Source organism: Pan paniscus, chromosome 10, assembly GCF_029289425.2.
Source record: "Pan paniscus chromosome 10, NHGRI_mPanPan1-v2.0_pri, whole genome shotgun sequence".
NCBI lineage: Eukaryota > Metazoa > Chordata > Mammalia > Primates > Hominidae > Pan > Pan paniscus.
In genome coordinates this window covers 141,778,820-141,806,533 of record NC_073259.2, presented here as the reverse complement: position 1 = coordinate 141,806,533, position 27,714 = coordinate 141,778,820, and the positions used below count along the sequence as shown (strand labels likewise).

At 55.6% G+C, this 27,714-nt stretch overlaps 2 protein-coding genes, 1 long non-coding RNA gene and 2 pseudogenes across 4 annotated transcripts; 1 reads left to right on the top strand and 4 right to left on the bottom strand.

Annotated features, from left to right (window-relative positions):
• The first annotated feature begins 3,373 nt into the window (after nucleotides 1-3,373).
• On the top strand, nucleotides 3,374-6,238 carry LOC117975732 (protein capicua homolog; annotated as a pseudogene).
• Nucleotides 6,239-6,365: 127 nt separating this feature from the next.
• LOC129393576 (putative uncharacterized protein FLJ44672) lies at nucleotides 6,366-7,818 on the bottom strand. Its single transcript, XM_055096488.2, has one exon. The coding sequence runs from the start codon at nucleotides 7,481-7,483 to the stop codon at nucleotides 6,734-6,736; it is 750 nt and encodes a 249-aa protein (XP_054952463.1). The 5' UTR covers nucleotides 7,484-7,818; the 3' UTR covers nucleotides 6,366-6,733.
• A 3,003-nt stretch (nucleotides 7,819-10,821) lies between these two features.
• Nucleotides 10,822-18,629, bottom strand: LOC129393575 (uncharacterized). Of its 2 annotated transcripts, XR_010108877.1 has the most exons (5): nucleotides 14,579-18,629; nucleotides 14,253-14,485; nucleotides 12,068-13,477; nucleotides 11,168-11,225; nucleotides 10,822-11,001 (listed from the first exon to the last, which is right to left on the bottom strand). It is a non-coding gene; the product is annotated as an uncharacterized LOC129393575 (long non-coding RNA). The 2 variants fall into 2 exon arrangements; XR_010108876.1 differs by lacking the exons at nucleotides 14,253-14,485; nucleotides 14,579-18,629 and having other exon boundaries at nucleotides 12,068-14,234.
• A 322-nt stretch (nucleotides 18,630-18,951) lies between these two features.
• LOC117978124 (putative uncharacterized protein FLJ44672) lies at nucleotides 18,952-20,314 on the bottom strand. The gene has a single exon (XM_055096487.2). It carries the CDS (start codon nucleotides 20,078-20,080, stop codon nucleotides 19,229-19,231), a length of 852 nt encoding a protein of 283 aa, XP_054952462.1. The 5' UTR covers nucleotides 20,081-20,314; the 3' UTR covers nucleotides 18,952-19,228.
• Nucleotides 20,315-23,388: 3,074 nt separating this feature from the next.
• On the bottom strand, nucleotides 23,389-27,714 carry LOC129393574 (putative uncharacterized protein FLJ46235; annotated as a pseudogene).

The following is a 27,714-nucleotide window of genomic DNA, read 5'->3' as shown; positions in this document are numbered from 1 at the left end:
CCCTAACCCTAACCCTAACCCTAACCCTAACCCTAACCCTAACCCTAACCCTAACCCTAACCCTAACCCTAACCCTAACCCTAACCCTAACCCTAACCCTAACCCTAACCCTAACCCTAACCCTAACCCTAACCCTAACCCTAACCCTAACCCTAACCCTAACCCTAACCCTAACCCTAACCCTAACCCTAACCCTAACCCTAACCCTAACCCTAACCCTAACCCTAACCCTAACCCTAACCCTAACCCTAACCCTAACCCTAACCCTAACCCTAACCCTAACCCTAACCCTAACCCTAACCCTAACCCTAACCCTAACCCTAACCCTAACCCTAACCCTAACCCTAACCCTAACCCTAACCCTAACCCTAACCCTAACCCTAACCCTAACCCTAACCCTAACCCTAACCCTAACCCTAACCCTAACCCTAACCCTAACCCTAACCCTAACCCTAACCCTAACCCTAACCCTAACCCTAACCCTAACCCTAACCCTAACCCTAACCCTAACCCTAACCCTAACCCTAACCCTAACCCTAACCCTAACCCTAACCCTAACCCTAACCCTAACCCTAACCCTAACCCTAACCCTAACCCTAACCCTAACCCTAACCCTAACCCTAACCCTAACCCTAACCCTAACCCTAACCCTAACCCTAACCCTAACCCTAACCCTAACCCTAACCCTAACCCTAACCCTAACCCTAACCCTAACCCTAACCCTAACCCTAACCCTAACCCTAACCCTAACCCTAACCCTAACCCTAACCCTAACCCTAACCCTAACCCTAACCCTAACCCTAACCCTAACCCTAACCCTAACCCTAACCCTAACCCTAACCCTAACCCTAACCCTAACCCTAACCCTAACCCTAACCCTAACCCTAACCCTAACCCTAACCCTAACCCTAACCCTAACCCTAACCCTAACCCTAACCCTAACCCTAACCCTAACCCTAACCCTAACCCTAACCCTAACCCTAACCCTAACCCTAACCCTAACCCTAACCCTAACCCTAACCCTAACCCTAACCCTAACCCTAACCCTAACCCTAACCCTAACCCTAACCCTAACCCTAACCCTAACCCTAACCCTAACCCTAACCCTAACCCTAACCCTAACCCTAACCCTAACCCTAACCCTAACCCTAACCCTAACCCTAACCCTAACCCTAACCCTAACCCTAACCCTAACCCTAACCCTAACCCTAACCCTAACCCTAACCCTAACCCTAACCCTAACCCTAACCCTAACCCTAACCCTAACCCTAACCCTAACCCTAACCCTAACCCTAACCCTAACCCTAACCCTAACCCTAACCCTAACCCTAACCCTAACCCTAACCCTAACCCTAACCCTAACCCTAACCCTAACCCTAACCCTAACCCTAACCCTAACCCTAACCCTAACCCTAACCCTAACCCTAACCCTAACCCTAACCCTAACCCTAACCCTAACCCTAACCCTAACCCTAACCCTAACCCTAACCCTAACCCTAACCCTAACCCTAACCCTAACCCTAACCCTAACCCTAACCCTAACCCTAACCCTAACCCTAACCCTAACCCTAACCCTAACCCTAACCCTAACCCTAACCCTAACCCTAACCCTAACCCTAACCCTAACCCTAACCCTAACCCTAACCCTAACCCTAACCCTAACCCTAACCCTAACCCTAACCCTAACCCTAACCCTAACCCTAACCCTAACCCTAACCCTAACCCTAACCCTAACCCTAACCCTAACCCTAACCCTAACCCTAACCCTAACCCTAACCCTAACCCTAACCCTAACCCTAACCCTAACCCTAACCCTAACCCTAACCCTAACCCTAACCCTAACCCTAACCCTAACCCTAACCCTAACCCTAACCCTAACCCTAACCCTAACCCTAACCCTAACCCTAACCCTAACCCTAACCCTAACCCTAACCCTAACCCTAACCCTAACCCTAACCCTAACCCTAACCCTAACCCTAACCCTAACCCTAACCCTAACCCTAACCCTAACCCTAACCCTAACCCTAACCCTAACCCTAACCCTAACCCTAACCCTAACCCTAACCCTAACCCTAACCCTAACCCTAACCCTAACCCTAACCCTAACCCTAACCCTAACCCTAACCCTAACCCTAACCCTAACCCTAACCCTAACCCTAACCCTAACCCTAACCCTAACCCTAACCCTAACCCTAACCCTAACCCTAACCCTAACCCTAACCCTAACCCTAACCCTAACCCTAACCCTAACCCTAACCCTAACCCTAACCCTAACCCTAACCCTAACCCTAACCCTAACCCTAACCCTAACCCTAACCCTAACCCTAACCCTAACCCTAACCCTAACCCTAACCCTAACCCTAACCCTAACCCTAACCCTAACCCTAACCCTAACCCTAACCCTAACCCTAACCCTAACCCTAACCCTAACCCTAACCCTAACCCTAACCCTAACCCTAACCCTAACCCTAACCCTAACCCTAACCCTAACCCTAACCCTAACCCTAACCCTAACCCTAACCCTAACCCTAACCCTAACCCTAACCCTAACCCTAACCCTAACCCTAACCCTAACCCTAACCCTAACCCTAACCCTAACCCTAACCCTAACCCTAACCCTAACCCTAACCCTAACCCTAACCCTAACCCTAACCCTAACCCTAACCCTAACCCTAACCCTAACCCTAACCCTAACCCTAACCCTAACCCTAACCCTAACCCTAACCCTAACCCTAACCCTAACCCTAACCCTAACCCTAACCCTAACCCTAACCCTAACCCTAACCCTAACCCTAACCCTAACCCTAACCCTAACCCTAACCCTAACCCTAACCCTAACCCTAACCCTAACCCTAACCCTAACCCTAACCCTAACCCTAACCCTAACCCTAACCCTAACCCTAACCCTAACCCTAACCCTAACCCTAACCCTAACCCTAACCCTAACCCTAACCCTAACCCTAACCCTAACCCTAACCCTAACCCTAACCCTAACCCTAACCCTAACCCTAACCCTAACCCTAACCCTAACCCTAACCCTAACCCTAACCCTAACCCTAACCCTAACCCTAACCCTAACCCTAACCCTAACCCTAACCCTAACCCTAACCCTAACCCTAACCCTAACCCTAACCCTAACCCTAACCCTAACCCTAACCCTAACCCTAACCCTAACCCTAACCCTAACCCTAACCCTAACCCTAACCCTAACCCTAACCCTAACCCTAACCCTAACCCTAACCCTAACCCTAACCCTAACCCTAACCCTAACCCTAACCCTAACCCTAACCCTAACCCTAACCCTAACCCTAACCCTAACCCTAACCCTAACCCTAACCCTAACCCTAACCCTAACCCTAACCCTAACCCTAACCCTAACCCTAACCCTAACCCTAACCCTAACCCTAACCCTAACCCTAACCCTAACCCTAACCCTAACCCTAACCCTAACCCTAACCCTAACCCTAACCCTAGTGAGCCTAGACCACACATTGCACTCCAGCCTGGGTGACAGAGCATGACTCTGTCTCAAAAAAAAAGAAAAGAAAAGGAAAAAAAGACAGAGAAAAGAAAGCCAACAAGACACCATTAGGCAAACCATTGTCAGCTTATGGGAGTTTGGGAAGGAAAGTAGAGAAAGGAGAAGAAAGTTTATTTAAAGAATGGCTGAAAACTGCCTAAATCATGGGAAAGATTTAGACATCTAAATCCATGAAGCTTAAAGATTCCTAAAGAGGTTCAAACCAAATAGATACTCACCAAGTCACAATATAATCAAATAGTCAAAAGTTAAAGAAACTTTGCAGGTCAGGACAGAATCGAATACTACATTCAAAGTGCTGAAAGAAAAAAACTGCCAGCAACTAATACTATGTCTGACAAAGCTGTCCTTCAGAAAGAAAAAACAAATAACGTGCTTCCTCGACAAACAAAGCTGAGGGCATTCAGGACCACTAGGTCTACCTTAAAAAAATACTTAACGGAGTTTTTCAAGTAAAAATGAATGAAGTTGGGAGCAGTGGCTCATGCCTGTAATCCCATTTTGGGAGGCTGAGGTGGGTGGATCACCTGAGGTCGGGAGGTCAAGACCAGCCTGGCCAACATGGCAAAACCCCACCTCCAGTAAAAATACAAAAAATTAGCCAGGTATGAAGGCCACTGAGATCGTGCCACTGCACTCCAGCCTGGGTGACAAGAGTCAAACTACATTTCAAAAACAAAAAACAAAACACACAAAACAAAACTTGAGGCATGGCCTTCTGCTCCTCTCCAACCCCCCCTTCTCTGGGCCCAAGCCACCTTGGCTGAGGAGGGGGCGAGGTGTGAGCCCCTGCCAGGAACCCCCAGCCCGGACCAAGTACTCGGCCCCCAGGCCTGCGTTCAGTGAGGCCTCCCGTGGCGCCAGCATGTTCGTGTGGAGGGATGTGGAAGGTCACTCTGTGGCCATGTTCCCCTGGTACTCCATCCCCTTCCTCACCCCTCCCTGCAGCCACACGAGGCCCAGCAACCTGCCAGTCACTCAGTGGCCTCCAACCAGAGAAAACAACCTGCCAAGTTGGCAGCTGTTGCTCATGAGCATCCACCAGGTGGGACAGGGAGTGTTGACCCTGGGCGGCCCCCTGGAGCCACCTGCCCTGAAAGCCCAGGGCCCGCAACCCCACACACTTTGGGGGTGGTGGAACCTGGTAAAAGCTCACCTTCCACCACGGAGGAGCCCTGGGCCCCTCAGGGGAGTCCCTGCTGGACAGTGAGACAGAGAATGACCATGATGATGCTTTCCTCTCCATCATGTCTCCTGACACCCAGTTGCCTCTACCACTCAGATGATGTCAGGCCCAGTCCCTCAGTGCCCTGCGCAAGGAACAGGACTCATCTTCTGAGAAGGATGGACGCAGCCCCAACAAATGGGACAAGGACCACATCCGGTGGCCCATGAGTGGCGGTCATGATCTTCAGCAAGCGGCACCAGGCCCTGGCTGGGCGCACCAGGGTCACTCCAACCAGGATATCCGGACCGTCAGCCAGATGCTGAGCGAGCGGTGGTACACCCTGGGGCCCAATGAGACGCAGAAATACCACGACCTGGCCTTCCAGGTGAAGGTGGCCCACTTGCAACAAGGACCGAAAGAAGTCCAGCTCAGAGGCCAAGCCCACAAGCCAGGGGCTAGCAGGAGTGTAACAAGGGCTCGTGGGAGCGGAGCATATCAGAGACGGGCACTGCCACTGCCCCTGGGGTGTCCTCTGAACTCCTGTCAGTTGCAACCTAAACACTCCAGAGCTCGGATACCAAGGAGCAGCTTCTGTGGGGCAGAACGGCTGCACACAGTCAGGGAACCTGGCTCAGCCTGGCCCAAGCCTTCTCCCACATGGGGGTACACAGCCTGGACGGCAGGGAAATAGACCGTCAGGCACTACAGGAACTGACACAGGTGGTGTCTGGCACTGCATCATACTCTGGCCCAAAGCCTTCTACTCAGTATGGAGCTCCAGGCCACTTTGCAGCCCCTGGTGAGGGAGGTGACCAGTGGGCAGCCCTGCTGCTGCCCACTTGAGATGCTCATTCCCAGCAGATGGCCAGTGAGGACATGGCGAGTGACGAGGAGCACACGGTCATCCATGAGGAGGAGGGGGTGATGATGTCATGGCTGATGATGGCTTTAGCACCACTGACACTGATCTCAAGTTCAAGGAGTGGGTGACTGACTTGAGAGTGGGGACAACTCTGGGGAGGAGCCAGAGGGCAACAAGGGCTTTGGTGGGAAGGTACTTGCACCTGTCATTCCTTCCTCCTTTACTCCTGCCGCCCCTTGCTGGATCCTGAGCCCCCAGGGTCCCCCGCTCCACCTGCAGCTTTTGGCAAAGTCTATGCTCCCACCCTGTCCTCCCCCTACACATACTCGGATGCTTCCTCCTCAACCTTGGCACCCACCTCCTTCTTACTGGGCCCAGGATCCTTCAAAGCCCAGGAGTATGGTCAAGGCAGCAGAGCGGGCCCCCTATGGCCCCTACCCCTGGGGATGGGGACCCACGGACGCCTTCCAAGGCGACCTGTTTCCTCCCAATGGATCCTGCCACCTTCTGGGGCAAGAGACCTGAAAGTGTGGGCGACCTGGAGCTACCAGGCTCCTCAGTCATCAGGGTCCCTCCCAACACTAAGGCTCTCCTAGGCAGGAGCTGGGCTGAGCCACCCGGGGGGCAGAGGGGGGCTGGACTCAGGTGAGTATGGGGGTGGGGGCTCCTGCACTTCGACACAGGCAGCGGGAGGGTTTTCTCCCCATTCCCTCTGCACTCCCAACTTGAGCTATACTTTTTAAGAAAGTGATTCACCCTGCCTTTGCCCCCTTCCCCAGAACAGAACACGTTAATCATGGGCGATATTTTTCATTGTGCCAAAAAGTTGCCATGACCGTCATTAAACCTGTTTAACACCAAATAATCAGTAAAATAAAATAAAAAATTCGGGCTTGGTGCAGAAACTCACCCCAAATAAATCACCTACCAAAATATTTACATAATGGTGGAAATATTCCAAAATTCAATATTTTGGGATTTATACACAAAAGATAAACAAATTAGAGGCCAAGAGGCTGCCGGAAGGGAAAAACGGGGCCTGGGAAGGCCGTTGTGAGGAATGAGCTGGGCCTAAAGAGGCCGCTGGCAGGCGGGAGCTGGGCCTGCCGAAGCGGCCGAGAGGCAGGAGCTTTGGACTCGGGAGGCCGCAATGAGGCAAGGGCTAGCTGGGCATGGAGAGTCCGCTGTGAGTCCAGGCCCATGCAGGCCTTCGAGAGGCAGGAGGCCGGGCCGGCAAAGGCCCACTGGAGGTCAAGTTCTGGGCCTGAAGAGGCCACCAAAAGTCAAAAGCGGGGCCTGGGAAGGCCGCCAAGAGCCATGAGCTGGTCTGGGCTGAAAGAGGCCACTGGGAGGCAGGAGGAGCTGGGCCTGGAGAGGCTGACTCGAGGAAGTTTTGCACCTGGAGAGGCCGCCGAGAGGACGGAGCTGGGCCCGGGAAGGCCGACTTGCTGCTCTTCCAGGCCCAATTCCAGGCCGACTTGACGACGACTTGGGCCTGCAGAGGCCGCCGGGAGGCCGGAGCTGGGCCTGGAGAGGCCGACTTCAAGACGATTTGGGCCTGCAGAGGCCGCCGGGAGGCCCAAGCTGGGCCTAGAGGAGCCCACCGACCTTGCCATCGGAGGGCAGGAGCTGAGCCTGGAGAGGCCACCGTGAGGCCTGAGCTGGGCCTGGGGAGCTTGGCTTCGGGAAGTGGTGGGCCTACCAGGGCCGCTGGGAGCTGGGCAGGAGCTGAGTCCAAAGACGTTGTTGGGAGGCCAGAGTCAGGCCTGGAGACACAGCCGGGAGGAAGAGCTGGGCCCGGAGAGGACGCCGGGAGGCTGCAAGTGGCTCTGCAGAGGCCGATTTGAGGAGGCCCGGCCTCAGCCTCCCACATGGCGGCCTCTGCAGGCACAGCTGTTTCTCTTGGCTGCATCTCCCACCTCCCAGGAAACAAGCTTTTTTGGCTCAGTTCCCGCCTGCGTTTGTAGACACCGAAGTTTCGGCAACCAAGCTCTTCAGACCCACATCCCGCCTCCCAGTACCTGAACAGTCCCAGCTCCGGCTGGAGAACAGAGTCTGTAGGCCCCGCTGTTGCCTCAGAGGGGTGTCTCCAGGCCCAGCTCTCGCCCCACCGCGACCTCCCAGGCCCAAGTCCCTGCCTGCCTCCCAGAAGCCCACGTGCGACCCTGCTCCTCCCTCACGGTGGCCTGTTGAGGCAGGGGCTCACGCTGACCTCTCTCAGCGTGGGAGGGGCCGGTGTGAGGCAAGGGCTCACACTGACCTCTCTCAACATGGGAGGGGCCGGTGTGAGGCAAGGGGCTCACGCTGACCTCTCTCAGCATGGGAGGGGCCGGTGTGAGGCAAGGGCTCACGCTGACCTCTCTCAGCGTGGGAGGGGCCGGTGTGAGGCAAGGGGCTCACGCTGACCTCTCTCAGCGTGGGAGGGGCCGGTGTGAGGCAAGGGCTCATGCTGACCTCTCTCAGCGTGGGAGGGGCCGGTGTGAGGCAAGGGCTCACGCTGACCTCTCTCAGCGTGGGAGGGGCCGGTGTGAGGCAAGGGGCTCACGCTGACCTCTCTCAGCGTGGGAGGGGCCGGTGTGAGGCAAGGGCTCACGTAGACCTCTCTCAGCGTGGGAGGGGCCGGTGTGAGGCAAGGGCTCACGCTGACCTCTCTCAGCGTGGGAGGGGCCGGTGTGACGCAAGGGGCTCAGGCTGACCTCTGTCAGCGAGGGAGGGGCCGGTGTGAGGCAAGGGGCTCACGCTGACCTCTGTCAGCGAGGGAGGGGACGGTGCGAGGCACGGGGCTCATGCTGACCTCTCTCAGCGTGGGAGGGGCCGGTGTGAGGCAAGGGCTCACGCTGACCTCTCTCAGCGTGGGAGGGGCCGGTGTGAGGCAAGGGCTCACGCTGACCTCTCTCAGCGTGGGAGGGGCCGGTGTGAGGCATGGGGCTCACTCTGACTTCTCTCAGCGTGGGAGGGGCCGGTGTGAGGCAAGGGCTCACGCTGACCTCTCTCAGCATGGGAGGGGCCGGTGTGAGGCAAGGGCTCACGACCTCTCTCAGCGTGGGAGGGGCCGGTGTGAGGCAAGGGGCTAACGCTGACCTCTCTCAGCGTGGGAGGGGCCGGTGTGAGGCAAGGGCTCAGGCTGACGTCTCTCAGCGTGGGAGGGGCCGGTGTGAGGCAAGGGGCTCACTCTGACCTCTCTCAGCATGGGAGGGGCCGGTGTGAGGCAAGGGCTCACGACCTCTCTCAGCGTGGGAGGGGCCGGTGTGAGGCAAGGGGCTAACGCTGACCTCTCTCAGCGTGGGAGGGGCCGGTGTGAGGCAAGGGCTCACTCTGACCTCTCTCAGCATGGGAGGGGCCGGTGTGAGGCAAGGGCTCACTCTGACCTCTCTCAGCGTGGGAGGGGCCGGTGTGAGGCAAGGGGCTCACGCTGACCTCTCTCAGCGTGGGAGGGGCCGGTGTGAGGCATGGGGCTCACTCTGACCTCTCTCAGTGTGGGAGGGGCCGGTGTGAGGCAAGGGGCTCAGGCTGACCTCTGTCAGCGAGGGAGGGGCCGGTGTGAGGCAAGGGGCTCACGCTGACCTCTGTCAGCGAGGGAGGGGACGGTGTGAGGCAAGGGCTCACGCTGACCTCTCTCAGCGTGGGAGGGGCCGGTGTGAGGCAAGGGCTCACGCTGACCTCTCTCAGCGTGGGAGGGGCCGGTGTGAGGCAAAGGGCTCACGCTGACCTCTCTCAGCGTGGGAGGGGCCGGTGTGAGGCAAGGGCTCACGCTGACCTCTCTCAGCGTGGGAGGGGCCGGTGTGAGGCAAGGGCTCACGCTGACCTCTCTCAGCGTGGGAGGGGCCGGTGTGACGCAAGGGGCTCAGGCTGACCTCTGTCAGCGAGGGAGGGGCCGGTGTGAGGCAAGGGGCTCACGCTGACCTCTGTCAGCGAGGGAGGGGACGGTGCGAGGCACGGGGCTCATGCTGACCTCTCTCAGCGTGGGAGGGGCCGGTGTGAGGCAAGGGCTCACGCTGACCTCTCTCAGCGTGGGAGGGGCCGGTGTGAGGCAAGGGCTCACGCTGACCTCTCTCAGCGTGGGAGGGGCCGGTGTGAGGCATGGGGCTCACTCTGACTTCTCTCAGCGTGGGAGGGGCCGGTGTGAGGCAAGGGCTCACGCTGACCTCTCTCAGCATGGGAGGGGCCGGTGTGAGGCAAGGGCTCACGACCTCTCTCAGCGTGGGAGGGGCCGGTGTGAGGCAAGGGGCTAACGCTGACCTCTCTCAGCGTGGGAGGGGCCGGTGTGAGGCAAGGGCTCAGGCTGACGTCTCTCAGCATGGGAGGGGCCGGTGTGAGGCAAGGGGCTCACTCTGACCTCTCTCAGCATGGGAGGGGCCGGTGTGAGGCAAGGGCTCACGACCTCTCTCAGCGTGGGAGGGGCCGGTGTGAGGCAAGGGGCTAACGCTGACCTCTCTCAGCGTGGGAGGGGCTGGTGTGAGGCAAGGGCTCACTCTGACCTCTCTCAGCATGGGAGGGGCCGGTGTGAGGCAAGGGCTCACTCTGACCTCTCTCAGCGTGGGAGGGGCCGGTGTGAGGCAAGGGGCTCACGCTGACCTCTCTCAGCGTGGGAGGGGCCGGTGTGAGGCATGGGGCTCACTCTGACCTCTCTCAGTGTGGGAGGGGCCGGTGTGAGGCAAGGGCTCACGCTGACCTCTCTCAGCGTGGGAGGGGCCGGTGTGAGGCAGGGGCTCATGCCTCTGGGCAGGGTGCCAGAGGCATGGGCATCAACAGGCCACCGTGAGGGAGGAGCTGGGCCGCACGCCGGCTGCTGGGAGGCAGGCAGGGAGTTGGCCCTGAGAGGCCGCCGTGGGGTCAAGAGCTGGGCCTGGAGAGGCCCCTGGGAGGCAAGAGCGGGGACCTGCATAGGCTGTTCTCCAACCATTGCTGGGCCCGTACAGGCCACCGGGCGGCAGGAATTAGGCCCGAAGAACTTGGCTGGAGAAAGTTCGGGGCCCACAAAGGCGGTTGGGAGCTGGGCCGGAGTTGAGCCAAAAGAGCTTGCTTACTTGCTGGGAGGCACGGCCGGGAGATGCCAACTTCAGGACAACTTGGGCCTGCAGAGGTCGCCGGGAGGCCCAAGCTTGGCGTGGAGGAGCCCACCGACCGGAGACCATTTGGGGCCTGCAGGTGCCATCGGAGGGCAGGAGCTCATCCTGGAGAGGCCACCGTGAGGCCTGACCTGGGCCTGGGGAGCTTGGCTTGAGGAAGCTGTGGGCTGTGGATATTGGATATATCCAATATCCGATGGAGCTGTGCCTGTGGAGGCTGTTGTGAGGCAGTAGCCTCATCTGCGGAGACTGCCGTGACGTAGGGTATGGGCCTAAATAGGCCATTGTGAGTCATGAGCTTGGTCTGTAGAGGCTGACTGGAGAAAGTTCTGGGCCTGGAGAGGCTGCCGGGAGGTAGGAGCTGGGCCAAAAGATTTAAGCACATTTACATTTATTAGGGACTTTATTTCCATTATTACAATATATAATAATATATTTAATATATTAATATATTTAACATATTAATATATATAATTATATATATTTATTATACATCCAATATATAATAAAATAATTATAGAACTCACCATAATGTCAAATCAGTGGGCGTGTTAAGCTTGTTTTCCTGAAACTGGATGGTCCCACCTGAGCGTGATGGGAGAAAGTGACAGATCAATAGGTATTAGATTCTCATAAGGACAGCGCAACCTAGATCCCTCACATGCACGGTTCACAACAGGGTGCGTTCTCCTATGAGAATCTAATGCTGCTGCTCATCTGAGAAGGCAGAGCTCAGGCGGGAATGTGAGCAAAGGGGAGTGGCTGTAAATACAGACGAAGCTTCCCTCACTCCCTCACTCGACACCACTCACCTCCTGCTGTGTGGCTCCCTACGGCTCCATGGCTCAGGGGTTGGGGACCCCTGCTCAAGTGCATCCAAAGCGACCCTTCCCAAAACAGTCTTCACAGTGGTCAAGGGCAGCAACCACTTAGCTCCCAAGGCATGTGCCTCAGCTGGCATTTCATCACAATCAACAGTAAGAGGTAGCTTGAGTCACTGTGAGGTCACCTACTGGAAATCACCAGCATCCCATTTCCCACTGGCAAAGAGCTCAGCACTGCCCCCTGGGAAACCAAACCTATGCCCAAATCCCATCTGTGTGGGTTTACCTCCTGGGACCCTTCCTAACATATTAGTCAGAGTCCAATCAGGAAGCATAAACCACTCAAAAGTTTAAAGTGGTAAAATTTAATATGGAGAATTATTCATTATAACAGGTGAACAGCATAATGAGAGATTGGCTAGCACAAAGTAAAGAGAACTCTAGAGAATATGGGACTAGCCCAGGCCAGGCATGGTGGCTCATGCCTGAAATTCCAGCCATTTGAGAAGCTAATGCAGGAGGATTGCTTAAGGCCAGGAGCTAGAGACCGGTCTGGACAACACAGTGAGACCCTGTCTCTATCCAAAAGAAGAAAAAAGTTACCTGGGAGTGGTGGTGCACACTTGTAGTCCCAGCTACTCGGAATGCGGAAGTTTGAGCCTGGGAGGTCAAGGCTGCAGTGAGGCATGATTATGCCACTACAGTCCAGCCTGGTGACAGAGCAAGACCCTGTCTCAAAGAACAAAACAACAACAACCATTTACAGACAGAAAAGAAATAGAGCCAATAAGCTGAGGAAAGATGTTGAAATGTGACAAGTAGAGTAACATGAGGTCTTTTGTCTATTTAAAATAATCAAACAAAAAATGACTTACTAAATTATAATACCCTGTGCTGGCAAAGGTGCAGTGAAATGGGCACTTTCTTATACTATGAGGGGTGTTTAAATTGTGTATAAGCCTTCCCGGGTAAAGCCTGTCAATTTTTTAAAATAATGGAGACAGGGTCTCACCATACTGCCATACTGCCTCCTCCAACTCTTGGCCTCAAGCAATCCTCCTCTCTTGGCCTCCCAAAGTGCTAAGATTATAGCTGGGAGGCACCCAAAACCCTGTCGATTTACATCAAGGGTAATGAGAATGTCCATTCACCATGACTCACAGTAATCTTACTTCTGGGGAGACAATTCAATCCAAACAAAAGATCATCTGTACACACACAGTAAAAATCTGGGAGTAACTGAAGACAGAGTTGGTAAGTGAAATAAGAAACAGTTCTAAGAAATTAAACTATGGTATCAGTAGGCACCTGGTAAAAGGTCAGTTGATGTTAGCGGCTACTTTTTTGTTGTTTTGAGACAGGGTCTCACTCTGTCACCCAGGCTGGAGTGCAGAGGCCTGATCATGACTCACTGCAGTCTCAGCCTCCCTGGGCTCAAGTGATCCTCCCACCTCAGCCTCCCAAGTAGCTGGGACTACAGGAACATGCCACCACACTAGGCTAATTCATGTGTTTTTCTGTAGGGATGGTGACTCCCCCTGCGTTTCCAAGGCCTATCGCAAACTCTTGGCCTCAAGCCATCCTCCTGCCTCAGCCTCCCAAAGTGTTGCGATTACCAGTGTGAGCCACCACACCTGGCCAGCTGCTACTTTTAGCAATATTATTATTATTCCACTCAATTAAAAATTATTATTTTCAAGGCTATGCAACAGTATGTATCCTACAGCGTAATTGTAAAAACATATACAGTCGTCGTCCCTCAGTATACAGAATCAGTTCCAGCCCCCCATCTCTGCATATACCAAAATCCATGCTTACTCACGGTTCGCTGTCACCCCTCTGGAATCCACGTATACGAAAATTCCAAATATTAGTTGGGCATAGTGGCAAGCACCTGTAGTCTCAGCCACGTGGGAGGTTGAGGTGGGAGGATCGCTTCAGCCTGGAAGGTTGAGGCTGCGGTCAGCTGCGATAGCGCTACTACACTCCAGCCTTGGACAACAGAGGGAGACCCTGTCTCAGAAAAAAAATAAATAAATAAAACAGGTTAGAAACTGTAATGAGGTCTGCTGGGCAAAATTCCATATAAGCAAAGTATAAATTAATAAAGCAAATCGTGATAAATTAGTACGATTGACTTTCTGGAGTTTCTGACAATAAAAGTAAGGAAAATGCAGAACACAAAGACAGAGAGTAAAAACAGAAATTAGGAAAGCATTCTACATGTTGAATAGGAAGACACTGGCCATGTTCGTGCAGCGGCAGTATGTCGTGACATGACATACCTTGGAGAGAAGTTAACAGATGAGGAAGTTGATAAAAATCATCAGAGAAGCAAAATACTGGTAGCGACACTCAAGTAAACTACGAAATTTCCATAACTTACGTCAGCAAAGTGGGAATACTGTACAGTGTGTGTTGAAGTTCCTATACAACATTGTTTACCTGCCTTTTGTTTGTTTGTAAGGAATGTATATACTAAAAGTTCTTCTTGCTGTCAAAAGAATATGTGTGAATAAGTCATTTTAACTTATGCTTCTGTTTTTCTTTTATCTTCCTGCCATCATCCCACAGCCTTACTTTAGAAATTTCTTTTTTAGAAAATTGAACAAGTGCTCCTTGTGGTGGCAAATACCTCGAGGATGGGAGGCAGGGGTGGAAGGGTCACTTGAGGCCATTAGTTTGAAACCAGCCTGGCCAACAAAGTGAGACCCCATGTCTACAAAACAATTTAAAAATTACCCAAGTATCATCATGTATACCTACAGTCCCAGCTACCTCAACTTACGGAGAAAGTTCAGGGCCTGGAGAGAAGGCTGGGAGGCAGGAGCTGGGTCTAAAGAGGCCATTGTAACGATGGAGCTGTGCCTGTGGAGGCTGTTGTGAGGCAGTAGCCTCATCTGCGGAGACTGCCGTGATGTAGGGTATGGGCCTAAATAGGCCATGGTGAGTCATGAGCTTGGTCTGTAGAGACTGACTGGAGAAAGTTCTGGGCCTGGAGAGGCTGCCGGGAGGTAGGAGCTGGGCCAAAAGATGTAAGCACATTTACATTTATTAGGCACTTTATTTCCATTATTACACTGTAATATATAATAAAATAATTATAGAACTCACCATAATGTCAAATCAGTGGGCGTGTTAAGCTTGTTTTCCTGAAACTGGATGGTCCCACCTGAGCGTGATGGGAGAAAGTGACAGATCAATAGGTATTAGATTCTCATAAGGACAGCGCAACCTAGATCCCTCACATGCACGGTTCACAGCAGGGTGCGTTCTCCTATGAGAATCTAATGCTGCTGCTCATCTGAGAAGGCGGAGCTCAGGCGGGAATGTGAGCAAAAGAGAGTGGCTGTAAATACAGACGAAGCTTCCCTCCCTCCCTCACTCGACACCACTCACCTCCTGCTGTGTGGCTCCTTACGACTCCATGGCTCAGGGGTTGGGGACCCCTGCTCAAGTGCATCCAAAGCGACCCTTCCCAAAACAGTCTTCACAGTGGTCAAGGGCAGAAACCACTTAGCTCCCAAGGCATGTGCCTCAGCTGGCATTTTGTCACAATCAACAGTAAGTGGTAGCTTGAGTCACTGTGAGGTCACCTACTGGAAATCACCAGCATCCCATTTCCCACTGGCAAAGAGCTCAGCACTGCCCCCTGGGAAACCAAACCTATGCCCAAATCCCATCTGTGTGGGTTTACCTCCTGGGACCCTTCCTAACATATTAGTCAGAGTCCAATCAGGAAGCATAAACCACTCAAAAGTTTAAAGTGGTAAAATTTAATACGGAGAATTATTCATTATAACAGGTGAACAGCACAATGAGAGATTGGCTAGCACAAAGTAAAGAGAACTCTAGAGAATATGGGACTAGCCCAGGCCAGGCATGGTGGCTCATGCCTGAAATTCCAGCCATTTGAGAAGCTAATGCAGGAAGATTGCTTAAGGCCAGGAGCTAGAGACCGGTCTGGACAACACAGTGAGACCCTGTCTCTATCCAAAAAAAAAAGAAAAAAGTTAGCTGGGAGTGGTGGTGCACACTTGTAGTCCCAGCTACTCGGAATGCTGAAGTTTGAGCCTGGGAGGTCAAGGCTGCAGCGAGGCATGATTATGCCGCTACAGTCCAGCCTGGTGACAGAGCAAGACCCTGTCTCAAAGAACAAAACAACAACAACAACAACCATTTACAGACAGAAAAGAGATAGAGCTAATAAGCTAAGGAAAGATGTTGAAATGTGACAAGTAAAGTAACATGAGGTCTGACCCTGACCCTGACCCTGACCCTGACCCTGACCCTAACCCTAACCCTAACCCTAACCCTCACCCTCACCCTCACCCTCACCCGACCCCGACCCCGACCCCGACCCTGACCCTAAACCCTGACCCTGACCCTGACCCTGACCCTGACCCTGACCCTAAACCCTGACCCTAAACCCTGACCCTGACCCTGACCCTGACCCTAACCCTGACCCTAAACCCTGACCCTAAACCCTGACCCTGACCCTGACCCTGACCCTGACCCTGACCCTGACCCAGACCCTGACCCTGACCCTGACCCTGACCCTAACCCTGACCCTAACCCTAACCCTAACCCTAGTGAGCCTAGACCACACATTGCACTCCAGCCTGGGTGACAGAGCATGACTCTGTCTCAAAAAAAAAGAAAAGAAAAGGAAAAAAAGACAGAGAAAAGAAAGCCAACAAGACACCATTAGGCAAACCATTGTCAGTTTATGGGAGTTTGGGAAGGAAAGTAGAGAAAGGAGAAGAAAGTTTATTTAAAGAATGGCTGAAAACTGCCTAAATCATGGGAAAGATTTAGACATCTAAATCCATGAAGCTTAAAGATTCCTAAAGAGGTTCAAACCAAATAGATACTCACCAAGTCACAATATAATCAAATAGTCAAAAGTTAAAGAAACTTTGCAGGTCAGGACAGAATCGAATACTACATTCAAAGTGCTGAAAGAAAAAAAACTGCCAGCAACTAATACTATGTCTGACAAAGCTGTCCTTCAGAAAGAAAAAACAAATAACGTGCTTCCTCGACAAACAAAACTGAGGGCATTCAGGACCACTAGGTCTACCTTAAAAAAATACTTAACGGAGTTTTTCAAGTAAAAATGAATGAAGTTGGGAGCAGTGGCTCATGCCTGTAATCCCATTTTGGGAGGCTGAGGTGGGTGGATCACCTGAGGTCGGGAGGTCAAGACCAGCCTGGCCAACATGGCAAAACCCCACCTCCAGTAAAAATACAAAAAATTAGCCAGGTATGAAGGCCACTGAGATCGTGCCACTGCACTCCAGCCTGGGTGACAAGAGTCAAACTACATTTCAAAAACAAAAAAACAAACAAAAAAAACAAAACTTGAGGCCTGGCCTTCTGCTCCTCTCCAACCCCCCCTTCTCTGGGCCCAAGCCACCTTGGCTGAGGAGGGGGCGAGGTGTGAGCCCCTGCCAGGAACCCCCCGCCCGGACCAAGTACTCGGCCCCCAGGCCTGCGTTCAGTGAGGCCTCCCGTGGCGTCAGCATGTTCGTGTGGAGGAATGTGGAAGGTCACTCTGTGGCCATGTTCCCCTGGTACTCCATCCCCTTCCTCACCCCTCCCTGCAGCCACACGAGGCCCAGCAACCTGCCAGTCACTCAGTGGCCTCCAACCAGAGAAAACAACCTGCCAAGTTGGCAGCTGTTGCTCATGAGCATCCACCAGGTGGGACAGGGAGTGTTGACCCTGGGCGGCCCCCTGGAGCCACCTGCCCTGAAAGCCCAGGGCCCGCAACCCCACACACTTTGGGGGTGGTGGAACCTGGTAAAAGCTCACCTCCCACCATGGAGGAGGAGCCCTGGGCCCCTCAGGGGAGTCCCTGCTGGACAGTGAGACAGAGAATGACCATGATGATGCTTTCCTCTCCATCATGTCTCCTGACACCCAGTTGCCTCTACCACTCAGATGATGTCAGGCCCAGTCCCTCAGTGCCCTGCGCAAGGAACAGGACTCATCTTCTGAGAAGGATGGACGCAGCCCCAACAAATGGGACAAGGACCACATCCGGTGGCCCATGAGTGGCGGTCATGATCTTCAGCAAGCGGCACCAGGCCCTGGCGGGGCGCACCAGGGTCACTCCAACCAGGATATCCGGACCGTCAGCCAGATGCTGAGCGAGTGGTGGTACACCCTGGGGCCCAATGAGACGCAGAAATACCACGACCTGGCCTTCCAGGTGAAGGTGGCCCACTTGCAACAAGGACCGAAAGAAGTCCAGCTCAGAGGCCAAGCCCACAAGCCAGGGGCTAGCAGGAGTGTAACAAGGGCTCGTGGGAGCGGAGCATATCAGAGACGGGCACTGCCACTGCCCCTGGGGTGTCCTCTGAACTCCTGTCAGTTGCAACCTAAACGCTCCAGAGCTCGGATACCAAGGAGCAGCTTCTGTGGGGCAGAACGGCTGCACACAGTCAGGGAACCTGGCTCAGCCTGGCCCAAGCCTTCTCCCACAGGGGGGTACACAGCCTGGACGGCAAGGAAATAGACCGTCAGGCACTACAGGAACTGACACAGGTGGTGTCTGGCACTGCATCATACTCTGGCCCAAAGCCTTCTACTCAGTATGGAGCTCCAGGCCACTTTGCAGCCCCTGGTGAGGGAGGTGACCAGTGGGCAGCCCTGCTGCTGCCCACTTGAGATGCTCATTCCCAGCAGATGGCCAGTGAGGACATGGCGAGTGACGAGGAGCACACGGTCATCCATGAGGAGGAGGGGGTGATGATGTCATGGCTGATGATGGCTTTAGCACCACTGACACTGATCTCAAGTTCAAGGAGTGGGTGACTGACTTGAGAGTGGGGACAACTCTGGGGAGGAGCCAGAGGGCAACAAGGGCTTTGGTGGGAAGGTACTTGCACCTGTCATTCCTTCCTCCTTTACTCCTGCTGCCCCTTGCTGGATCCTGAGCCCCCAGGGTCCCCCGATCCACCTGCAGCTTTTGGCAAAGTCTATGCTCCCACCCTGTCCTCCCCCTACACATACTCGGATGCTTCCTCCTCAACCTTGGCACCCACCTCCTTCTTACTGGGCCCAGGATCCTTCAAAGCCCAGGAGTATGGTCAAGGCAGCAGAGCGGGCCCCCTATGGCCCCTACCCCTGGGGATGGGGACCCACGGACGCCTTCCAAGGCGACTGTTTCCTCCCAATGGATCCTGCCACCTTCTGGGGCAAGAGACCTGAAAGTGTGGGCGACCTGGAGCTACCAGGCTCCTCAGTCATCAGGGTCCCTCTCAACACTAAGGCTCTCCTAAGCAGGAGCTGGGCTGAGCCACCCGGGGGGCAGAGGGGGGCTGGACTCAGGTGAGTATGGGGGTGGGGGCTCCTGCACTTCGACACAGGCAGCGGGAGGGTTTTCTCCCCATTCCCTCTGCACTCCCAACTTGAGCTATACTTTTTAAGAAAGTGATTCACCCTGCCTTTGCCCCCTTCCCCAGAACAGAACACGTTGATCATGGGCGATATTTTTCATTGTGCCAAAAAGTTGCCATGACCGTCATTAAACCTGTTTAACACCAAATAATCAGTAAAATAAAATAAAAAATTCGGGCTTGGTGCAGAAACTCACCCCAAATAAATCACCTACCAAAATATTTACATAATGGTGGAAATATTCCAAAATTCAATATTTTGGGATTTATACACAAAAGATAAACAAATTAGAGGCCAAGAGGCTGCCGGAAGGGAAAAACGGGGCCTGGGAAGGCCGTTGTGACGAATGAGCTGGGCCTAAAGAGGCCGCTGGCAGGCGGGAGCTGGGCCTGCCGAAGCGGCCGAGAGGCAGGAGCTTTGGACTCGGGAGGCCGCAATGAGGCAAGGGCTAGCTGGGCATGGAGAGTCCGCTGTGAGTCCGCTGTGAGTCCAGGCCCATGCAGACCTTTGAGAGGCAGGAGGCCAGGCCTGCAAAGGCCCACTGGAGGTCAAGTTCTGGGCCTGAAGAGGCCACCAAAAGTCAAAAGCGGGGCCTGGGAAGGCCGCCAAGAGCCATGAGCTGGTCTGGGCTGAAAGAGGCCACTGGGAGGCAGGAGGAGCTGGGCCTGGAGAGGCTGACTCGAGGAAGTTTTGCACCTGGAGAGGCCGCCGAGAGGACGGAGCTGGGCCCGGGAAGGCCGACTTGCTGCTCTTCCAGGCCCAATTCCAGGCCGACTTGACGACGACTTGGGCCTGCAGAGGCCGCCGGGAGGCCGGAGCTGGGCCTGGAGAGGCCGACTTCAGGACGATTTGGGCCTGCAGAGGCCGCCGGGAGGCCCAAGCTGGGCCTAGAGGAGCCCACCGACCTTGCCATCGGAGGGCAGGAGCTGAGCCTGGAGAGGCCACCGTGAGGCCTGAGCTGGGCCTGGGGAGCTTGGCTTCGGGAAGTGGTGGGCCTACCAGGGCCGCTGGGAGCTGGGCAGGAGCTGAGTCCAAAGACGTTGTTGGGAGGCCAGAGTCAGGCCTGGAGACACAGCCAGGAGGAAGAGCTGGGCCCGGAGAGGACGCCGGGAGGCTACAAGTGGCTCTGGAGAGGCCGATTTGAGGAGGCCCGGCCTCAGCCTCCCACATGGCGGCCTCTGCAGGCACAGCTGTTTCTCTTGGCTGCATCTCCCACCTCCCAGGAAACAAGCTTTTTTGGCTCAGCTCCCGCCTGCGTTTGTAGACACCGAAGTTTCGGCAACCAAGCTCTTCAGACCCACATCCCGCCTCCCAGTACCTGAACAGTCCCAGCTCCGGCTGGAGAACAGAGTCTGTAGGCCCCACTGTTGCCTCAGAGGGGTGTTTCCAGGCCCAGCTCTCGCCCCACCGCGACCTCCCAGGCCCAAGTCCCTGCCTGCCTCCCAGCAGCCCACGTGCGACCCTGCTCCTCCCTCACGGTGGCCTGTTGAGGCAGGGGCTCACGCTGACCTCTCTCAGCGTGGGAGGGGCCGGTGTGAGGCAAGGGCTCACACTGACCTCTCTCAGCGTGGGAGGGGCCGGTGTGAGGCAAGGGGCTCACGCTGACCTCTCTCAGCGTGGGAGGGGCCGGTGTGAGGCAAGGGCTCACTCTGACCTCTCTCAGCGTGGGAGGGGCCGGTGTGAGGCAAGGGGCTCGCGCTGACCTCTCTCAGCATGGGAGGGGCCAGCGTGAGGCAAGGGCTCACGCTGACCTCTCTCAGCGTGGGAGGGGCCGGTGTGAGGCAAGGGGCTCACGCTGACCTCTCTCAGCGTGGGAGGGGCCGGTGTGAGGCAAGGGGCTCACGCTGACCTCTCTCAGCGTGGGAGGGGCCGGTGTGAGGCAAGGGCTCACGCTGACCTCTCTCAGCGTGGGAGGGGCCGGTGTGAGGCAAGGGGCTCACGCTGACCTCTCTCAGCGTGGGAGGGGCCGGTGTGAGGCAAGGGCTCACGCTCACCTCTCTCAGCGTGGGAGGGGCCGGTGTGAGGCAAGGGGCTCAGGCTGACCTCTGTCAGCGAGGGAGGGGACGGTGCGAGGCAAGGGGCTCACGCTGAACTCTCTCAGCGTGGGAGGGGCCGGTGTGAGGCATGGGGCTCACTCTGACCTCTCTCAGCGTGGGAGGGGCCGGTGTGAGGCAAGGGCTCACGCTGACCTCTCTCACCGTGGGAGGGGGCGGTGTGAGGCATGGGGCTCACTCTGACCTCTCTCAGCGTGGGAGGGGCCGGTGTGAGGCATGGGGCTCACTCTGACCTCTCTCAGCGTGGGAGGGGCCGGTGTGAGGCAAGGGCTCACGCTGACCTCTCTCAGCGTGGGAGGGGCCGGTGTGAGGCAAGGGCTCACGCTGACCTCTCTCAGCGTGGGAGGGGCCGGTGTGAGGCATGGGGCTCACTCTGACCTCTCTCAGCGTGGGAGGGGCCGGTGTCAGGCAAGGGCTCACGCTGACCTCTCTCACCGTGGGAGGGGGCGGTATGAGGCATGGGGCTCACTCTGACCTCTCTCAGCGTGGGAGGGGCCAGTGTGAGGCATGGGGCTCACTGTGACCTCTCTCAGCGTGGGAGGGGCCGGTGTGAGGCAAGGGCTCACGCTGACCTCTCTCAGCGTGGGAGGGGCCGGTGTGACGCATGGGGCTCACTCTGACTTCTCTCAGCGTGGGAGGGGCCGGTGTGAGGCAAGGGCTCACGCTGACCTCTATCAGCGTGGGAGGGGCCGGTGTGAGGCAAGGGGCTCACGCTGACCTCTCTCAGCGTGGGAGGGGCCGGTGTGAGGCAAGGGCTCAGGCCTACGTCTCTCAGCGTGGGAGGGGCCGGTGTGAGGCAAGGGGCTCACTCTGACCTCTCTCAGCATGGGAGGGGCCAGTGTTAGGCAAGGGCTCACGACCTCTCTCAGCGTGGGAGGGGCCGGTGTGAGGTAAGGGGCTCACGCTGACCTCTCTCAACATGGGAGGGGCCGGTGTGAGGCAAGCGCTCACGCTGACCTCTCTCAGCGTGGGAGGGGCCGGTGTGAGGCAAGGGCTCACTCTGACCTCTCTCAGCATGGGAGGGGCCGGTGTGAGGCAAGGGCTCACTCTGACCTCTCTCAGCGTGGGAGGGGCCGGTGTGAGGCAAGGGGCTCACGCTGACCTCTCTCAGCGTGGGAGGGGCCGGTGTGAGGCATGGGGCTCACGCTGACCTCTCTCAGCGTGGGAGGGGCCGGTGTGAGGCAAGGGGCTCACGCTGACCTCTCTCAGCGTGGGAGGGGCCGGTGTGAGGCAAGGGGCTCACGCTGACCTCTCTCAGCGTGGGAGGGGCCGGTGTGAGGCAAGGGCTCACGCTGACCTCTCTCAGCGTGGGAGGGGCCGGTGTGAGGCAAGGGCTCACGCTGACCTCTCTCAGCGTGGGAGGGGCCGGTGTGAGGCATGGGGCTCACTCTGACTTCTCTCAGCGTGGGAGGGGCCGGTGTGAGGCAAGGGCTCACGCTGACCTCTCTCAGCGTGGGAGGGGCCGGTGTGACGCAAGGGGCTCAGGCTGACCTCTGTCAGCGAGGGAGGGGCCGGTGTGAGGCAAGGGGCTCACGCTGACCTCTGTCAGCGAGGGAGGGGACGGTGCGAGGCACGGGGCTCATGCTGACCTCTCTCAGCGTGGGAGGGGCCGGTGTGAGGCAAGGGCTCACGCTGACCTCTCTCAGCGTGGGAGGGGCCGGTGTGAGGCAAGGGCTCACGCTGACCTCTCTCAGCGTGGGAGGGGCCGGTGTGAGGCATGGGGCTCACTCTGACTTCTCTCAGCGTGGGAGGGGCCGGTGTGAGGCAAGGGCTCACGCTGACCTCTCTCAGCATGGGAGGGGCCGGTGTGAGGCAAGGGCTCACGACCTCTCTCAGCGTGGGAGGGGCCGGTGTGAGGCAAGGGGCTCAGGCTGACCTCTGTCAGCGAGGGAGGGGCCGGTGTGAGGCAAGGGGCTCAGGCTGACCTCTGTCAGCGAGGGAGGGGCCGGTGTGAGGCAAGGGGCTCAGGCTGACCTCTGTCAGCGAGGGAGGGGACGGTGTGAGGCAAGGGGCTCACGCTGACCTCTCTCAGCGTGGGAGGGGCCGGTGTGAGGCAAGGGCTCACGCTGACCTCTCTCAGCGTGGGAGGGGCCGGTGTGAGGCATGGAGCTCACTCTGACCTCTCTCAGCGTGGGAGGGGCCGGTGTGAGGCAAGGGCTCACGCTGACCTCTCTCACCGTGGGAGGGGGCGGTGTGAGGCATGGGGCTCACTCTGACCTCTCTCAGCGTGGGAGGGGCCGGTGTGAGGCATGGGGCTCACTCTGACCTCTCTCGGTGTGGGAGGGGCCGGTGTGAGGCAAGGGCTGACGCTGACCTCTCTCAGCGTGGGAGGGGCCGGTGTGAGGCAAGGGCTCACGCTGACCTCTCTCAGCGTGGGAGGGGCCGGTGTGAGGCATGGGGCTCACTCTGACTTCTCTCAGCGTGGGAGGGGCCGGTGTGAGGCAAGGGCTCACGCTGACCTCTCTCAGCGTGGGAGGGGCCGGTGTGAGGCAAGAGCTCAGGCTGACGTCTCTCAGCGTGGGAGGGGCCGGTGTGAGGCAAGGGGCTCACTCTGACCTCTCTCAGCATGGGAGGGGCCGGTGTGAGGCAAGGGCTCACGACCTCTCTCAGCGTGGGAGGGGCCGGTGTGAGGCAAGGGGCTAACGCTGACCTCTCTCAGCGTGGGAGGGGCCGGTGTGAGGCAAGGGCTCACTCTGACCTCTCTCAGCGTGGGAGGGGCCGGTGTGAGGCAAGGGCTCACTCTGACCTCTCTCAGCATGGGAGGGGCCGGTGTGAGGCAAGGGCTCACTCTGACCTCTCTCAGCGTGGGAGGGGCCGGTGTGAGGCAAGGGGCTCACGCTGACCTCTCTCAGCGTGGGAGGGGCCGGTGTGAGGCATGGGGCTCACTCTGACCTCTCTCAGTGTGGGAGGGGCCGGTGTGAGGCAAGGGCTCACGCTGACCTCTCTCAGCGTGGGAGGGGCCGGTGTGAGGCAGGGGCTCATGCCTCTGGGCAGGGTGCCAGAGGCATGGGCATCAACAGGCCACCGTGAGGGAGGAGCTGGGCCGCACGCGGGCTGCTTGGAGGCAGGCAGGGAGTTGGCCCTGAGAGGCCGCCGTGGGGTCAAGAGCTGGGCCTGGAGAGGCCCCTGGGAGGCAAGAGCGGGGACCTGCATAGGCTGTTCTCCAACCATTGCTGGGCCCGTACAGGCCACCGGGCGGCAGGAATTAGGCCCGAAGAACTTGGCTGGAGAAAGTTCGGGGCCCACAAAGGCGGTTGGGAGCTGGGCCGGAGTTGAGCCAAAAGAGCTTGCTTACTTGCTGGGAGGCACGGCCGGGAGATGCCAACTTCAGGACAACTTGGGCCTGCAGAGGTCGCCGGGAGGCCCAAGCTTGGCGTGGAGGAGCCCACCGACCGGAGACCATTTGGGGCCTGCAGGTGCCATCGGAGGGCAGGAGCTCATCCTGGAGAGGCCACCGTGAGGCCTGACCTGGGCCTGGGGAGCTTGGCTTGAGGAAGCTGTGGGCTGTGGATATTGGATATATCCAATATCCGATGGAGCTGTGCCTGTGGAGGCTGTTGTGAGGCAGTAGCCTCATCTGCGGAGACTGCCGTGACGTAGGGTATGGGCCTAAATAGGCCATTGTGAGTCATGAGCTTGGTCTGTAGAGGCTGACTGGAGAAAGTTCTGGGCCTGGAGAGGCTGCCGGGAGGTAGGAGCTGGGCCAAAAGATTTAAGCACATTTACATTTATTAGGGACTTTATTTCCATTATTACAATATATAATAATATATTTAATATATTAATATATTTAACATATTAATATATATAATTATATATATTTATTATACATCCAATATATAATAAAATAATTATAGAACTCACCATAATGTCAAATCAGTGGGCGTGTTAAGCTTGTTTTCCTGAAACTGGATGGTCCCACCTGAGCGTGATGGGAGAAAGTGACAGATCAATAGGTATTAGATTCTCATAAGGACAGCGCAACCTAGATCCCTCACATGCACGGTTCACAACAGGGTGCGTTCTCCTATGAGAATCTAATGCTGCTGCTCATCTGAGAAGGCGGAGCTCAGGCGGGAATGTGAGCAAAGGGGAGTGGCTGTAAATACAGACGAAGCTTCCCTCACTCCCTCACTCGACACCACTCACCTCCTGCTGTGTGGCTCCCTACGGCTCCATGGCTCAGGGGTTGGGGACCCCTGCTCAAGTGCATCCAAAGCGACCCTTCCCAAAACAGTCTTCACAGTGGTCAAGGGCAGCAACCACTTAGCTCCCAAGGCATGTGCCTCAGCTGGCATTTCATCACAATCAACAGTAAGAGGTAGCTTGAGTCACTGTGAGGTCACCTACTGGAAATCACCAGCATCCCATTTCCCACTGGCAAAGAGCTCAGCACTGCCCCCTGGGAAACCAAACCTATGCCCAAATCCCATCTGTGTGGGTTTACCTCCTGGGACCCTTCCTAACATATTAGTCAGAGTCCAATCAGGAAGCATAAACCACTCAAAAGTTTAAAGTGGTAAAATTTAATATGGAGAATTATTCATTATAACAGGTGAACAGCATAATGAGAGATTGGCTAGCACAAAGTAAAGAGAACTCTAGAGAATATGGGACTAGCCCAGGCCAGGCATGGTGGCTCATGCCTGAAATTCCAGCCATTTGAGAAGCTAATGCAGGAGGATTGCTTAAGGCCAGGAGCTAGAGACCGGTCTGGACAACACAGTGAGACCCTGTCTCTATCCAAAAGAAGAAAAAAGTTACCTGGGAGTGGTGGTGCACACTTGTAGTCCCAGCTACTCGGAATGCGGAAGTTTGAGCCTGGGAGGTCAAGGCTGCAGTGAGGCATGATTATGCCACTACAGTCCAGCCTGGTGACAGAGCAAGACCCTGTCTCAAAGAACAAAACAACAACAACCATTTACAGACAGAAAAGAAATAGAGCCAATAAGCTGAGGAAAGATGTTGAAATGTGACAAGTAGAGTAACATGAGGTCTTTTGTCTATTTAAAATAATCAAACAAAAAATGACTTACTAAATTATAATACCCTGTGCTGGCAAAGGTGCAGTGAAATGGGCACTTTCTTATACTATGAGGGGTGTTTAAATTGTGTATAAGCCTTCCCGGGTAAAGCCTGTCAATTTTTTAAAATAATGGAGACAGGGTCTCACCATACTGCCATACTGCCTCCTCCAACTCTTGGCCTCAAGCAATCCTCCTCTCTTGGCCTCCCAAAGTGCTAAGATTATAGCTGGGAGGCACCCAAAACCCTGTCGATTTACATCAAGGGTAATGAGAATGTCCATTCACCATGACTCACAGTAATCTTACTTCTGGGGAGACAATTCAATCCAAACAAAAGATCATCTGTACACACACAGTAAAAATCTGGGAGTAACTGAAGACAGAGTTGGTAAGTGAAATAAGAAACAGTTCTAAGAAATTAAACTATGGTATCAGTAGGCACCTGGTAAAAGGTCAGTTGATGTTAGCGGCTACTTTTTTGTTGTTTTGAGACAGGGTCTCACTCTGTCACCCAGGCTGGAGTGCAGAGGCCTGATCATGACTCACTGCAGTCTCAGCCTCCCTGGGCTCAAGTGATCCTCCCACCTCAGCCTCCCAAGTAGCTGGGACTACAGGAACATGCCACCACACTAGGCTAATTCATGTGTTTTTCTGTAGGGATGGTGACTCCCCCTGCGTTTCCAAGGCCTATCGCAAACTCTTGGCCTCAAGCCATCCTCCTGCCTCAGCCTCCCAAAGTGTTGCGATTACCAGTGTGAGCCACCACACCTGGCCAGCTGCTACTTTTAGCAATATTATTATTATTCCACTCAATTAAAAATTATTATTTTCAAGGCTATGCAACAGTATGTATCCTACAGCGTAATTGTAAAAACATATACAGTCGTCGTCCCTCAGTATACAGAATCAGTTCCAGCCCCCCATCTCTGCATATACCAAAATCCATGCTTACTCACGGTTCGCTGTCACCCCTCTGGAATCCACGTATACGAAAATTCCAAATATTAGTTGGGCATAGTGGCAAGCACCTGTAGTCTCAGCCACGTGGGAGGTTGAGGTAGGAGGATCGCTTCAGCCTGGAAGGTTGAGGCTGCAGTCAGCTGCGATAGCGCTACTACACTCCAGCCTTGGACAACAGAGGGAGACCCTGTCTCAAAAAAAAACAAAATAAAACAGGTTAGAAATTGTAATCTAACCCTAACCCTAACCATATTACTCATGTAATTTTGGGTGTCATGTGTGCATTAGGAATGCTACATTTGTGTTCCGACGCTGCAGTTGGAACCAGCAATGCAGCCCCCCGCCTCGGGAGAATCTCGGTGCGCAGGATTGAGAGAGGCTTTTGATTTCCCGTTTTCCACACTGAACCGTTCTAACTGGTCTCTGACCTTGATTATTCAGGGCTGCGACCGTGAAAGATTTTATTCACCGTCCATGCGGCCCCAAGTTGTCCCAAAGCCAGGCAGTGCCACCAACATCTCTGCTGAGAATGCTGCTCCGCCTTTACGGTGCCCCCCAGGTCTCTGCTGAGCAGAACACAGCTCCACCCTCGCAGTGCCCTCCGCCCACCCGCGTCTGACCTGAGAAGAACTCTGCTCCGCCTTCGCAGTACTCCCGAAGTCTGTGCAGAGGAGAACGCAGCTCCGCCCTGGCGATGCTCTCCGGGTCTGTGCTGAGGAGAACGCAAATGCGCCCTCGCAAAGAGGCGTGGCGCGCCGGCGCAGGCGCAGAGAGGGGCGGCGCGGCGGGCCCGCGCAGGGGC

Excerpts from the sequence above, each read along its gene's own strand:
- LOC129393576 (XM_055096488.2), bottom strand. The coding sequence starts at position 7,483 with ATGCAGCCAAGAGAAACAGCTGTGCCTGCAGAGGCCGCCATGTGGGAG.
- LOC117978124 (XM_055096487.2), bottom strand. The coding sequence starts at position 20,080 with ATGCAGCCAAGAGAAACAGCTGTGCCTGCAGAGGCCGCCATGTGGGAG.